This window comes from Solea senegalensis, linkage group LG3 (genome assembly GCF_019176455.1).
Source record: "Solea senegalensis isolate Sse05_10M linkage group LG3, IFAPA_SoseM_1, whole genome shotgun sequence".
NCBI lineage: Eukaryota > Metazoa > Chordata > Actinopteri > Pleuronectiformes > Soleidae > Solea > Solea senegalensis.
In genome coordinates this window covers 29,485,317-29,500,553 of record NC_058023.1, presented here as the reverse complement: position 1 = coordinate 29,500,553, position 15,237 = coordinate 29,485,317, and the positions used below count along the sequence as shown (strand labels likewise).

At 41.2% G+C, this 15,237-nt stretch overlaps 1 protein-coding gene across 1 annotated transcript in view; it reads right to left on the bottom strand.

The window, feature by feature from the left end:
* cacna1c (calcium channel, voltage-dependent, L type, alpha 1C subunit) overlaps positions 1 to 15,237 on the bottom strand; it is a 147,532-nt gene that overhangs the window by 41,394 nt on the left and 90,901 nt on the right. Inside the window, exons 5-10 of the mRNA XM_044022299.1 lie at positions 11,190 to 11,329; positions 10,121 to 10,273; positions 8,200 to 8,399; positions 6,195 to 6,298; positions 2,255 to 2,342; positions 2,034 to 2,118 (exon numbers count right to left, since the gene is read on the bottom strand). Coding sequence (XP_043878234.1) covers positions 2,034 to 2,118; positions 2,255 to 2,342; positions 6,195 to 6,298; positions 8,200 to 8,399; positions 10,121 to 10,273; positions 11,190 to 11,329 — 770 coding nt within the window. The remainder of the gene's footprint in view (positions 1 to 2,033; positions 2,119 to 2,254; positions 2,343 to 6,194; positions 6,299 to 8,199; positions 8,400 to 10,120; positions 10,274 to 11,189; positions 11,330 to 15,237) is intronic.

The following is a 15,237-nucleotide window of genomic DNA, read 5'->3' as shown; positions in this document are numbered from 1 at the left end:
ATGAGGTGTTTTTGTAAAACTGATTAGCCCAAAGGAGCACAATGGTAACAGGTGAAAATAAGTCGATTTGTTACGGATAAGCCACAAGGGTGTTGTGCCTGATTTTCAACTAAATTGGGTCATTGCTTATTTGACCATGTTAATTTCTTTAAAAAATCACTGAAAGATTAAATCATCGTTTCTCCTTCTTTCCCTGGGAGTCATCAGTGTTTCACAGAGTGAGTGTGCACAGTGCTTCTGTAAGAGACGAGCAGTGTGTGTCTGTGTGGATAATGTGGAGAATGCGGGCTCTGCCCCTGCACATTTAGTCGTCATTAGTCATTCATTCACCATCACTGCGAGCATGTCAGAGCTCCAAGCCATTGTGGAGCAGTTCACAGGACAGACTGTACACACTGAACAGTACACGCTCAGAAATAGAACGGACACACAACCCTGCCTGTTGTCCTCACTGTCCCTCAACCAAGTTCTGTTTATTTCCATCGTACCTCTCCCTGCAGGTATTGTTGAGACACAAGGTGATTTAAGTCCGTACATTTCTGTCAGAACACAGCTACGCACATTCCTACGGGTTTATACCAACTAGTATGTGTATATGCATGAATTTGCATGTGCAAGTGTGTGTGTTAGGGTGTCTAGAGGCTGTTAGCTGCAGTCTGACACATTCCACTAATATCTAAATAGGTTTTATAGCTCAGGAGGATTCTCAGTCAGAGCTAGCAGATGATATTAACATCCTCTCAGGCTGTCACTCAGTCACTCTGTCAGTAAGTCAGTTATTATCCTCACAACAGAAAAAACTGTATTAAAGAATACACACAATCAATCCAACCTGCCCTATCACACATTTGCACCGTTAAAGGAATTCCTGACCACACAAGAATCGGTAAATCACACTACAAAACACATGCAAATTCATCCTCAAGGCAAAAGTGGAGTAAACAACATCTTGGCCTGTCTTACTGTTACAAACACAGGTTGCTGGAGAAAATGTGTGTCATCGAAAAACCCTGCATCAGCAAGACTAACACACACACACACACAGCCAGCCAGGACATAAACAGCTATATTGAGAAACTAGAAAAACCAAGAGTACATGGACAGAATAAATGAAATAGCTCACATGCTGCACCACACACATCAGCCTTTTCTTGCAGGTACTTATGGTACCTACAGTATGTACTTATGGTACCTACAGTACGTACAAACAAGTAGAGAGTCATGTCATTCAGTGGGGATGAGGGTAATCCAGGTTATTTCCCGTAGCTACAATTTACAGCTCCCACGGACTTCTCAAGCCTGAGCTGACCACAAAACTCAAGGCTGAGAGGAAGGACAATCGCCCTCCCCAACCACAAATCATTGGCCGTCACGAGAAGGACGAGGAGAAGCAGGAGGGGAGTGGTGCAGATAAGCACAAGAATGAAACATACAAGCAGGAGGAGTCCCTGTTTAATACTTCCCCTGATCCAAGGAGACTGAGGTGACTCTCCGAGACAACAAAGACGTCACGAATCAGCAAGGGGTTCTGGATGCTACAGAAATCAAAGAAGCACTCATCCAGTAAGAGCAGCTGAATGTCCCTCCCTCACCTACTGTATGGGAAAAAATCTATTTAACAACAGCCAAAAACAGACAGGTCAGGTATCTGTCTGTGGAAAAGAAACTACTTAATGATATTACAGATTAAACGGAGAGAGAAAAGTAAGAAACAGATGTCATTAGAGACAAATAGATGGATTTAAAATGAAGATTAAAAAAATGATACATTCCTGGATGTATTGGTCTGATTAGTAATTTGTATATGAACCATTTTCCATCTTTTATTGCATTGCTATTCTGACACTTAACAACAAAGGAAGACTTTTTTCCCCCCTTTCATTTCCCTCTCCTTGTTTCTGCCGTTTTGCTGCCTGCACATTTCGCCTGCAACAGCAGGGACATAACAGTGACGTCCACTCCAAATTGGATTCACACCACAATGTAATTTTCACTGACACACACGTGCGCACGCACACACACAGTAGACTCACGGTTTCTGGGTTTGTCATCATCCAAGCCCTCCTCCTCATTCTCTGGGTCAATGTCTTCAGCCTGAGTGATCCAGTCTAAATAGCCCTGTAATCACACATGTAAAAAGACAAAAATTAAGAAAATGCTGACTGTTTAGCAGGACTACCTTTGAATGTATTGACTTCCTTGTTACTAGTGACCATCACACACGCGTGCACACAGACAAACAAAAGCAGCCTACCTTGAGGTCTTCCTCCAGTTGCTGTTTTTCTCTGAGCTTCTGGAAGTCACCGCGTGCCTTGGCCTTCTCCCTCTCCTTGGAAAACTCTCTGGGAGTAGGGGAGCAGGAGAGAGCGATAGAGGGAAGGAAAGTGAGAGAAAGGAAAACAGAGGGAGGGAAAGAGAAAAAGAATCTGAAAATCTTTACAGTTTCACAAAAACATATCATGTGAGAGGAGCGCGATAAAAGAGAGGATTACACTTCAGGAAGGGAAGGACAGAAAACCTGTTAAAGAGGGAAACAATGTGAAGTGGAGAGAGAGAGAGAGGGAGAAAAACACTGCCAAGATGTTAGTTTGCAGACAGCGATCGAAAGATATCTGTTTAACAATAAACTGAACTGTTTCACAATAAAAAGTGCTCTCACACTTTCTTCGCCACATTGTGGATACGGCATATTTTAAGCAGAACAGGGACCAACACAGTTTGAGTTCAGTGTCTATAAGAGCAGTAATTAGAAATAGAATGGAATGTTTTATTTTTAAAAAAGCTCCAGAAGCCTGGCTGACAAAAAACTGTTTCCAGGTACACCCAGGCCTGCTGGGAGATGAAATCCCCTCAGTGATTTCTGGGTCTACCTCACGTCACCCCCCTCTTTCAACCCCAGAGGGAAGGACAAAGAGGGGTCCCGTCACCAGCTGTGCTACCTCAGCGTACACCTGTCATTCTGCATTACTAAGCTCCTCACCTTTTGTCTGCTATCTCGTTTGGTCACTACCCAGAGAAACACAGGTCTGACCACTCCCTTTTTCCTGTAACCTTTTCTCTCCCACCACTCAGTCTCCTTCAGGCCAGCCTCTCTTTATTTCCCCCCCATTTACATATTACACCACACTCACTCTCATCCAGACAAATACAGTCACAGTCAATGCTCCTGTCTTTATGTTATTGCTCCTCTTTCTGTTCAGTCATTAGTTATTATGCCACTCCGAGACTCGCGTACACACCGTGGAGGAAGCAGTTGGTAAAAGGTCAGGCTGTGTAATGTGTTGACAGCATCATTAGTCAGAAGTCAGACAAATAGTCAGACAGCCAAACCTCCCCAAGCTGTTTGGGCCAGATAGACCTCTATTATTTTCCCACAATGCTGCTGTAACATCACTGTGGGTATGAAGAGTAAGATTTGGGTCAGTCAGGGGTGAGACACCTCACTCCCCTCAACCAGGTTGTCGCTAAATCTCATCATAGTACAGGACGGAACCAGCAGAACAAATAAAAGACAACGCTAATATTAACCTTTTCACAGATGTGATGTGAATTTCCATATTATTTGTGTTTAAAAATGATATTGAACTGCAATCATTTTTTCATCACTAGTGAAGAAATGAAAGTTAACTCCAGGCTGTATCAACAGCTTTCTGCACACACACCTCCTTTCATTTGCTGGATTAAAACAGCTAATCTCACTTTTCACGGAAGTCACATTTCTGTATCTGAATTAAGGGGAGGCAATATGCAAAAGATCTCAGTTGCCAAGAAAATAATTATGTCCCGCTGAATTGCGCTGAAGCCAGGCGCTCAAGTACAATTTCACTACAGCCGACTACAAATCAAAATGCCTAGAAATGTACAAGTGGGTAATGTAACTCCGTTGGTAAAGCTCCAAATGCTCAAACCCAAACATGGTGTTCAAGCATCAACACATTGTATAAATCTCAGTGTTAGCTGTCACGTTGTTTTTTTTGGTGCCATATGTGTTTGTTCTCAAACTGTACCTGCATGATTTTTCTAAAAGCATGAAGCAGAAAGAGGAAGAAGGAAGAAACTCCTCGGAGCAAAGACAATTAGCAAAGCTTTCTAAGAACAGTCGTAAGGTAAGAGAGTGAAGTTAGTCTCAGTTCACTGTGGACCCTGCCCTTACCCGCTCAACACCCCCAGAACCAAGTTTAGCACAAAGAAGGATCCGATGATGATTAAGGTGACAAAATAGATCCAGGGCCACCTGTAATCTACGGCGTCATTTACCTAGGAGATGGACGAGTGGGGCCCGGGAGAGGAAACAGAGAGGGTGGATGTCAAGAATGAGAGGGCAGGGGGAGAAAGGAGCGAGGAAGGTGTGATTAGGGAAATTAGAGGAGGAGAGGAGAGGGGTGGAGGGGAAGGAGGGAGCAAGTGGAGGCGTTAGATCCTGAGTGACGTTTCCCAGTCGATGGATTTGCTTCAGTTGGATTCCTGTTAGAGCTGTGGTGCATTCACAGTATTTGTCACTTAACGTACACATGATCAACTGTATTTAACATAAATTTAAACAGACTCAAAGGGGTTTGAATTAGAAATGACAGTATAGTATACGTTGTCCGTGTAAGACAGTGCCCGTGACAGATGGCTATGAATGACCCTCGTGATTTAAATAAAAACAACTATTATTATTCATGTGGAGACGTCGAGCAGATGCATTTCTGTGAAAAGGGGAAGGTTAAAAATTTGAATTCACACTGCCCAATATGGGCTTAACCACTGTGGAGAGACAGCATTCAGTTAGACACTTGAACAGACTGTGCAGCAAGACTCCAGGGATTAGGCATCACTATCAAACAAAGTAACATGAAGGTGAAAAGATGTGAGGTGTTAAATTTACATTTAAACCAGTATTTATTTAGGTCTCATCAATGATTTCATTTAAAAAAATCTTACTGTTATTCAACTCGGGTGACAAAATTATTATACACCATGCTTCCATTCCATCATTACCATTTTGAATGCCACATTTCCTTCAGCCTCATCACAGTCCTCAAAAGAACCTGTTGTGTTTTCCCAGTTGTATACGTTTTTTCTTCTTTCTAGCTTTCCACCTCCACAACTGACCTGAGGGTGAATTATTTATACCCCAATGTGTCCCTACAGGCCGGGTGGTGCTTGTACTGAAACAGCGTGACTTGGCAGAGCAGGGTAAAAGAGCACCTTGCTCGTCTGCCAGAGTAGAATTTATTAAAACAATGTACACTCACATTAAACTCCAGATCTGTCTTTACAGTAAGCACACAGATACTGATCTTGAAAAGCTGTTTGAAGGTTAAAGCCAAAACAAGGGTTCCAAATAAATGTAAAAATGCATAAATACAAATGTTTGTTCTGTACACATGTACTGGATTGAGTAGCTTATTGTTTTGAGGCTGTTTTAGTAATTATGTGTGAGTGTACCTGCCCTTCACAGACAGGTTGTGACAGGACATGACACAAAGTGCATCACAACTGTTATGAAGGTACAGTATGTGTGTGGGAATGCATGTGTTGACTTGTAGCAACAGACTGTTTGAGTGGAGGGACAGAGAGAGAGCAGTGACCGTCAGTGTGATGGAGGATTTTGGCCGCCCTGGCTCTTTTATTGCTCAAAAGCTGGAGGGAGGTTGATGGTATCAGCCTGATTTGCATATCAATGATAACGTCAGGCTATTTGTCAACATGGAATTGAACAACTCAGTATCATATCAGTTCATATGTAGATGTGTTACATTGTATACACTTCTGTGAATGGCAATATAGAGTACGGTACATTGTTCACTGTTCATCTAATATTGTGTAAAGTCATAATAATTATAAACATTTGATTAAAGGAGCCTTGCTACATAGTCATTCAACTACAACATTACGAAGAGTAGCCTGGCATCACAGACTCATTTGCACTTGCATTTGCAAAATGGATCTGAAACCCTGCCGTTCATCTTCCATTTCAGCGGTCATAGAACAAACCTACAACCAATCAAAGCCATGAAACATGTGCTCTGTCATTGCATGAACGCATGAAAATGGCCCACCCAGTTTCACGATGGACGTAAATCTGAGGCCAGATCTACTAGAGCAAATATGTAGAATCAACTCAGCGATTCCTCTGGTTTAGAGGCCACGTCACAAACAACACACATACTCCCATGCACACACATGACAACAGTGAAACCTCTTACCCGCTCAACACCCCCAGAACGAGATTGAGAACAAAAAAGGAGCCGAAGATGACGAGAGACACAAAATAGACCCATGGCAGCTCATAGCCCATAGCATCCTGCATCTGAGAGAGAGAATAGATGAAGGAAAGAAGGAGAAGGAGAGAAGGAGTGGATTACAGAGAGATTTGGTAGGGAGAGGACAGATAAGGGGCAAAAAAACGGAAGGTAGGAGAAGTGTTAGAAAGGAAGTTTGAGAGGATTGAGAGAGAATAATAGAGTGAATGAGAGGGGCGCAGTCGAGGTCAAGGACAGACGGTGTGTTAGAGGAGGAAAAGAAAAACAAGGAAAGAGTACAGCCTGTTAAAAAGAGCTCTGGCAGAGCAAGAGTGGCAGCATTGTATGATTAACAGTGTGAATAAATGCTTTTGTTTGCTTGTTGGAAAGCAGGTCCTTGATGATCCACCATGAAGAACGATAAACAACATTTATCCATGAGCTTTTGTAAGTGTATTAGTCATGTCATCTTTTTTCAAAAGGTAAATTTAGATGAAATTGTGCATATAATCTGGTTCTTTTCCAGCAGCGTCATGGCATGAAGCACTGAAGCAAGAAACTCTCAGGATATTGAGTAACTATTCAGACATATGCCACACATTTATCTGCATATAAAGAGACAGATCATTATCAGTGCTCGTGTCAGAGTGAGATGATGTGGACAAGAATTCAATTATAACGCAAATTTCATAGTGAATTAAAGGGCATTTAACAGACAAAATTTATTACATACAGCTGCAGAAATAATCAAAGCGGGGTAATTTCAAGAATGAGTTATTAAATATCTGCTACTTTAATGTGAAGACTACTGGACAGAGGAAGACAAAAAAGGGAGAGGATGGGGGAGAGAGCACCAGCTGTTTGATATCATTAATCCAAATTTCCAGGAACATTGACATCTAAGGGAATGCATGGCCAAAACCTAATGAAGCGTGCAAACCAAATGTTTTTAAAGCCTTGGTGTTGACTAAATATTTTTTCCAATATTATTTGTACTTATAATCTGATAAATAGGACCAATTCATTAAAAGGACAGCTGACTTCAGCAGCAGCAGTTTCATAATCAGCATATTGTGTGAATTAATGTCTGAGTGTGCGTGTGTGTGTGTGTGTGTGTGTGTGTGTGCGCCAGAGGTTGCAGTAGCCAGGGTAGTAGGAGAAGGGGTGTAGAGCTAGCAGGCCCTCTGCTCCATGTGTATACATGAACACAGACACACACGAGCACATACATCTGTTTGAATTTGCAGTAGGAACTCACATTCACACACACACACACACACACACAAACAACAGTTCAATTCAGCTACATTCTCAAGCTAATTGAGATTAGGCATAAACTCAAAAACATCAATACCTTCTGTATGAACGTCTGTACCAATATTTTTTTTTTTTTTATCGACTAAGGTATTTACTAATGTCATGATTATTTTATTACATTTTTGCTGTGCAAGCTTGTGTCCTTCATAGGTTATCATTACCTTCTAGTCAGAGCTTAAAATTGTTTTTTTTTTCTGAATGACAAATGACTGTAAACAACAAAACCAAAGGTCATTTCTATGTTTTTAAGACTATTTTAAATGTATCTTCTATCCATATAGACACAAGAGCAATACAACTGTTCATTTTCACAGCTTTCTGGCTGAAGAAATAGTTAAAACTTTCTTTTTTTTGTTTTGTAGTAGACAGATTAGATTGTTTTATCAAGATGGACACTTAACTATGTTACCTAAATATGTGCCTAGGGTGACATGTGTGTTGCATGTGGAAGTGTGCACACATGTGCATGTTCACTTGACTTAATCATCTGGATTCTGCACATGTTTTCAATTAAACTTCTATCTCGTTTCTGAGAAAAGAAAATTAATAATAAAAAAAAACATTTATTACTGCTGTATTAGATTTTCTCAGAAGCACCAATGAGACACTGACAGTGTGGCACACAAAATCACTATTGTGGTGTCCGGCTCACCCAGTATAGCACGTCCGTCCAGCCCTCCATTGTTATGCACTGGAACACCGTTAACATCGCAAAGGCAAAGTTGTCAAAGTTGGTGATGCCGTCGTTTGGGCCCTCCCACCCCATTTTGCACTCTGTTCCATTGTGTGCACAATGTCGACCATAAGCTCCATCGGGTGCACAAGGTGCTGGCTTTTCCTCTGCAAAGGTGCCTGAGACAGAAAGAAAACAGTGTTGAGACTTGTTGAGTTTTTTCTGTTACTCATCCAGGAAACTTGGAGCTGCACGGTGTAGGAACAGCAGCAGCTGTGATCGAATATGCAGGCTTCATCAGGTGGTTGTTTAGGGGTGCTCATAATGAGTGATTGTGTGATATATGAAAATATGATTGTGAAGTCCTTCTGAATGTCCAGTTTTATTTTTAGCAGTAGGATCAAGTTCTATAACTTTTCAGTGTCACATTCGGTGTTTTTAGCCATAGTCCATGCAGCTGTCTCACTTTGCTAGCGCTATATAGTTGTTGTGCTTCTGCCTTGCCTCTATCAAATGTGACATAAAATGATGATGACTCATGACTCTGTGTGCAGCACAGGAATGTGACGGGCGACACAAAAAAAAAAATACAGATTTAATGATAGTTAGGCAAATACTGTACATGCGGATGCCATCATTTTTCATTTTAATTCAGTGTTATTCATGACCTATTATGCATTTCCCAACAGTTTGCTGAATGGTGCCAAGTGTTATAATAGCCATGTGCCTCAGCCAGTTGTTGTTGGGAAAAGGCCAAACAGAGGTGTAAATCAGAGCTTTAGAAAACTCAGATTGTTTTATTAATACAGGTATAAACAAAACAGGATGCAATGGTTGCGGAATACATCAAAACTGAGCCGGAGGAAAACAAAATATCAAAGAATACAGTCGACTATAGCTTTTGTCTCTCGTTAATGATGCACAGAGTAGAAGTTGTGGATTGCATCGGTCTTGAAACGTGAAAAAGCTTTTTTCGAGTTGTGCATGACTTATCTCCTTATGTTTGCATGGGGACAGGTTAGTGCTTTAGTACTACTTTATCTAGAAAACCCATAAGATAGTCTATGCAGAACAGAACAGGCTCACATTTCTGAAATTCAAACAACCAGAAATCCAAAATAACCATCCAGCATCTTTTAGTAATTAGCATTTCTAAAGAATCTATGAGAAGGTTAAAGGGGACAAACTGAAACTAAAATCAGATGGTGCAGTAATGTAAAAAAAATCAGTGTGAAAAAGTGTCATACTAATTCTACATTACAAAACAAGCTCTCTAGGGTGACGTATAGGATAACTGAGACTATTTCACCAGCACTTACCCAGCACACAGCTAATGCCTCTCATGGGACCTATAACATCACCATAACAACACTCGAGTCCATTTATACCTGGGGGCCTCTAATGAAAATTGTTTCAATCATTTATGGAGGCTGCTCTTTCAATGATTGCACAAATTGTTCATACTCAGAAACATAAATGATGGTTTGAATAATTAATGACGGGGATCATTTAAACTGTTTAGGCTATGCACTCTCGCTGCTGTATTGGCTAACGGCTGATGTTTCACTGAAATCCACAATTACAGACCTATTACCTTAGACGTACTCGAGTAGGAATGTGAGTGAGATTACAGCGTTTTTCAGATTAAAAGGTTTGTGTGGCACAGTGTTCACGTCTCCTTCCATCCCCTGGAGTGGAAGCATGTGTCTGTGTGAATATATCAAATGCTTACTGTACAACTGCATGTTTTCACACGCAGCTGAAAGAATGATTCAAAACACATCTGATCGCTGTAGCGAGGTATGCAAAAGTATGTGTTTGATCATGCGTGTTTATGTCTACATCTGTGCATCAGTGTGTGCATGCACATGTGTCTGTGTGTGTGTGTGTGTGTGTATACCTGTTTGCTCGTGGACGCAGGTCTTGTGCATTTTGCCCATGAAGAGCTCCAGGCCGATAATGGCATAGATGATGATGACGAAGAGGACCAGCAGGGCGATATGGAGCAGGGGAACCATGGCTTTGATTATGGAGTTCAACACTACCTGTAAACCTGGAAAATACATAGACATGCTGAAAATACATGCATATACAATAGGTGTGTATACAAACTGTAAAAATATACAGCATATCTACTTTATATGGCAGGGCAGTTGCAATTAATTGCCATGTAAGCACTGTTGTAAAGACTCTTGAGCAATTATTGGCATATACTTTAGAGGAGTAAATGTTTGTACAAAACACATTAGGTGGAATCAATGACTGGGGAATACATGGACTGCCTGCGCTAGTATCTGTTGATTGAATGACAGTACCTAGTACTTCTTCCGTCCTTTGTCAGAAGTTAATATGGAAAACGACATTTGCCCTTTAACAAAACCAAAGTTAATTTACAGATCACTGGCAAATAAGAGGCTAATCAGTTAGCACACAATACCGATCAGTTGCCATGACACCAGCTCAATACAGAGTCCAATGATGTTGGACAGGGGCTCAGGCTAAACACTACACTGTGCACCACAGCACTCTAAACAAAACGGCAGTGTGCCATGTTCTAGCAGCTTTTGCATCCATCCAATACTGTAATCAAAAGAGCACTCACTCACTCACTCACTCACTCACTCACTCACTCACTCACTCACAGCCTTCAACCGCAGTATCCATCCATTCATTTCCTGTCTTCTACTCTGTTGCATTATTGATTTCTGCAGGGACTAAAGCAGACAGGTTGACAGACTAACACATCTACTACTCATATTGTCTGAGCACCTGACAAGAGGACAAGAGAAATCTGTGTGAGCATGTGTGTGTGTGTGTGCGTGTGAGCCTGTGCACCAACATCAGCTCCAATCTGTGGCTCATTCCTCTCTCATAACTTATCCAATCACCATTCACACCTGATCCCCACAGGATGGTTTCTACGTCTTCCGTTCACTCCTTCATAATTTGTCCCAGCTCTCAGTACTTACTTGGTACTCCTGACACCAGTCTGAGGGGTCTGAGTACTCTGAATGCCCTCAGAGCCTTGACATCAAAGCCTGCAGCTTTCCCTCCAATCGGAGTGGCACCGTCCCCTTTTGTGGCCTGCTCCAAGATTGCGCTGAATAACCTGCGAGGAGAAAGTAATGACTTCAATAACCAGCATTGTCAGGTTGGCATTCCATTTCCACAAAGTAGAAAATATCAGCGAGAGGGAAACAAAAAGAGATACAGACATAAACTGATTCAATCCAGAGTGATGCATATCCACAAGTGATGCCATTATGGCTTTATTTTACATTTCCTATTGTCACTGTTGTCAATAACTCTCTGAAGACACCAACCTTGTTGTAAAAAAAAAAAAAAAAACGGTGAAGATACCTGTACTGCATCTCAATCGAAATGTGGTTCAAATGTGTTTGCTGGACTGACTCAACAGAAAGATTCAAAATCGCTCTTAATGCATGATTTCTATTGTATTTTTCTATTTTAACATTGAATATGTGCAAATGTATTTTATTGCTTTCTTTACTTGTCTCTTTAAATATTTGTTAAAAGCACTTCAGATAAAAATGTGTATTATTATTAATAAGGAAATGTGAGACACTGAGCTTTGAAGGTTTGACAGAATGGTAGTGTGTGGTGGTAGTGTCTCCAAATTATACTCAGAATGACATGTTTAATGCCACATGACTTCACATGACTTCACTGTCTGGGCTGTAATAAGAAGAGAAATGGGAAATATATACAGTTCAAATAAAAAAAAGGCCAATTCCTCTTTGTCTTTGTGTAAGACTGGTTCTCAATATTTAATTTGTGTATGCCTTGCAGTGGGTGTTTCTGGGTAATGTCCCTTAATTCCAAATCTTAACGAGCATAAAAAGGTATTTTGGATGAGTGGTTCTCAACATTTAAAGTATAGAGTGATGTTTATAATAGAACAGAGGGAACAAAAACAAAAGAAAAAATATTAACATTGTAAATAATGATTCAAATTTGAGAATTTGTTTTTTTTCCTGTTAAAACGTACCACACGTTATACACCCTCATCATCCACCATGAGTCAGACTCACTGTCCAACATGCTCTGAGTAATGTCCACGCAGTATACTGCTGTTCAGTACCAAGTGAACACATCATAATATTAATAAAAGGGTTAAATGTCTTTTTATGCTGCAGGGTTTTGTTAGTTGTATTATATTCTATGAAATAATTTACAGGCATCTCTTTGGCATGACTGGCTCACAAACGTGAATTTATGTACGTCCAGCTGAGCTTATCACTCCCATCCTCCTCCTCCTCCTCCTCTCTCCATCTCTCCGAGATCCTTGAGAAATCACCATACAATGCCATTATCCAGCTAGTGCGGCTCAAAGGCCAGTCAGCTGTGTATTAGTCATGGAGAATTATCAATTAGCACAGATGAAATGGCCACTTGAAAAGACCTCTCAAAACACATCACCCCTCTGTACTTTGCACTACCTCCCTCTCAATTTAGATCTCTCTCTCTCTCTCTCTCTTTCTCCCTCGAAAAGCATGTCAAGTAGCCATACATTTGCACCACAAGCTTTTCACCCAGCATGTTGTCGATGTGGTGGGGTGTGAAAATATAATTAGAACCATTGAACGTAGCACCACATCATGGCTTGTGTACATCCAGAGCTAAGGACGCTGCCAACTGTGTACATTCATAAAGACAACGGATAAAGGCTGCAAGGTTTTATAGTACAGCCAACATGACGTCACCATCCCAACACAACAGTGTCGGTGTGTAACATACTAACAAAATCAAACGTTTTACATTTCAATAGCTTTGCTGAAATGACTTTACATAATCATTAGTGATTAATGACTCTATTTGGTCTGTAAAAGTACAAGAGATAATTGTATGTGTGAAACGTTTGCCCTTTAAAGCTATATTTAACTCTCAGTATTATCTACTCTTGGGTACATATACCAGCAGCAAGAGTATAGCATTTGTGTGAATGTGCATGCATGTGTGTGTCCCTCTCAGGTTGCACATCACCAGGTACAAGCTCTTTTATACCCCTTTTGATGCCAGAGCGAGTAAACTCTGTCACTTCCCATCTACACACACACGCAAACACGGAGGCAGGATGAAAATGAGGTGCATAAAGGCACAGAGAAAAGCTTTAATAATTCATGCACACACTGAGATTCACTGCAGCTGAACATTAACTTTTGAAGACGACGTTTCTTTCTGTTAATTCCTCAAAATAGCCTTGTCTTGACACATCCCTGTGTGTGGCGCACAATAACGATATGACGGACGATGTGGTCACATCATACAAATTATGCTGACTTGGCTATTTGGAAAAAGTAAAAAGACAAAAGAGGAAAGTGGCCTTTCCCACACCTTTCCCACAACCAAAAACAATGCTGTTGTGCCCATATGGTGCACATTTTTCTTTGCAACGTGCATCATTCGTGATGTGCGTTCGTTGTGACACACCTGTTGTGTGGGTTGGTTTTCACACATTTTTTCGACGCTACATCGGAAGAGCCATTTGGAAGGTCACCCTGCTTCAATCTCCCAAAACAGCAAGCACCAACCCTCAGGAGGCAAGGCATTCTTGAGCACAACACTAAACCTTACCAATTCCATATCTGCACCTTGTGTCTGGGCTCCTGACCTCCGTCTCGCTCTGGTTGCAAGGAAAAAAACATTTTCCTTGCTGGGACCAAATGCAGCATTATTGTGTGTCAAATAATGCTGAGTCACTATTAAAGGGATACTTCAAACAAAGACAGAGAGAGTAGATAACAGCACAAGAGTGTTAAATGTTGTGTTAATGCCAGGGGCACTGGCACTAAGAGACTAGCCGATTGTGTGTGTGTGTGTGTCTACGCGTCTCGACTACGCCTGGTTCACACTGGACGAGTGGCATGTGCGTAGCTGCAGCACTCTGTCATCTTTTTACTTTCAGCCACATGTGTTTCACCTGACGTGTGCCATTCCCAGCAAGAAATTTCACAGTAGTTTTAGTGTCTAGACTGAATCTGAACACATACAATATATTGTATTTTAGCAGCTCTATTAGGGTGGAAGCCAGATTATCTTTGTCCATCTGAGTAAACAAAAAGTACACAATGATTCCTGTCGGACATAAATCAAAAACTAAAGTCCACACACACACGCGAGCAAGACACACAGCCGGCACACGTCACACATCCAGTGTGAACCAGGCCTCGGTGAAGGATAATGTGAGCGAACACTTGACTCAAGACTCAATGAGAGTAAAGTATAAGCATTCACAGAGCCTCCTTACAGGCCTTATGGCTGTCTTTGTCTGTCTCTAACAACACACATACACACACGGTCAATTAGACCACTTTTATAGCATTCAGGTCCACTGGCTATTGTGCCAACAACACTGAACTCAAAGCACAGCTGGCAAGCGGGGCACACACACGCACACAAACACACACACACGCGCACACACACACACACACACACACACACACAGATATCCACAGGCAGAGGGTTTAGCAGATGGGCAATGGTGCTGCTGAGTTGCAGATAAAGAAAAGCAGAGCACAGCTTTGCTATCAGCATCTAACAAACTAATCAGTTTAAGCTTCACCAAAACACTGTGTTACAAAGCTGAATGCAGCGTTATTATGGACTGACTGTAAAAGAAGCTTGCTTTAATGCAAATATTTTGTTTCTTGAATATTTCTGAGGTACAATTAAGAAATTACAGACATTCATTTAGTTGTCAAGCACAAAAAGACTCTGATGCCCCTGTTGGCCATCGTGTGCAAGCAGACTGAGATTTTGTGAAGTTAGTATATCATTATAAACTGAGCGATACCTTTCAGAAACGTAGAGAACCTATGAGCTAAGTTTTTAAAGAGGTCAGCATTATGAAAACATCTGACATCAGACAGAGGCTGTCATTTGCCTTGGCTGTAGTTCCATTTGTTGACCATAATGACAACAAATCACTGTGATGAATCTGCACATCATGTGCTGCCGTTTAAAAATGTGCCAGCACCTTTCCTAAAATCCTGGCAA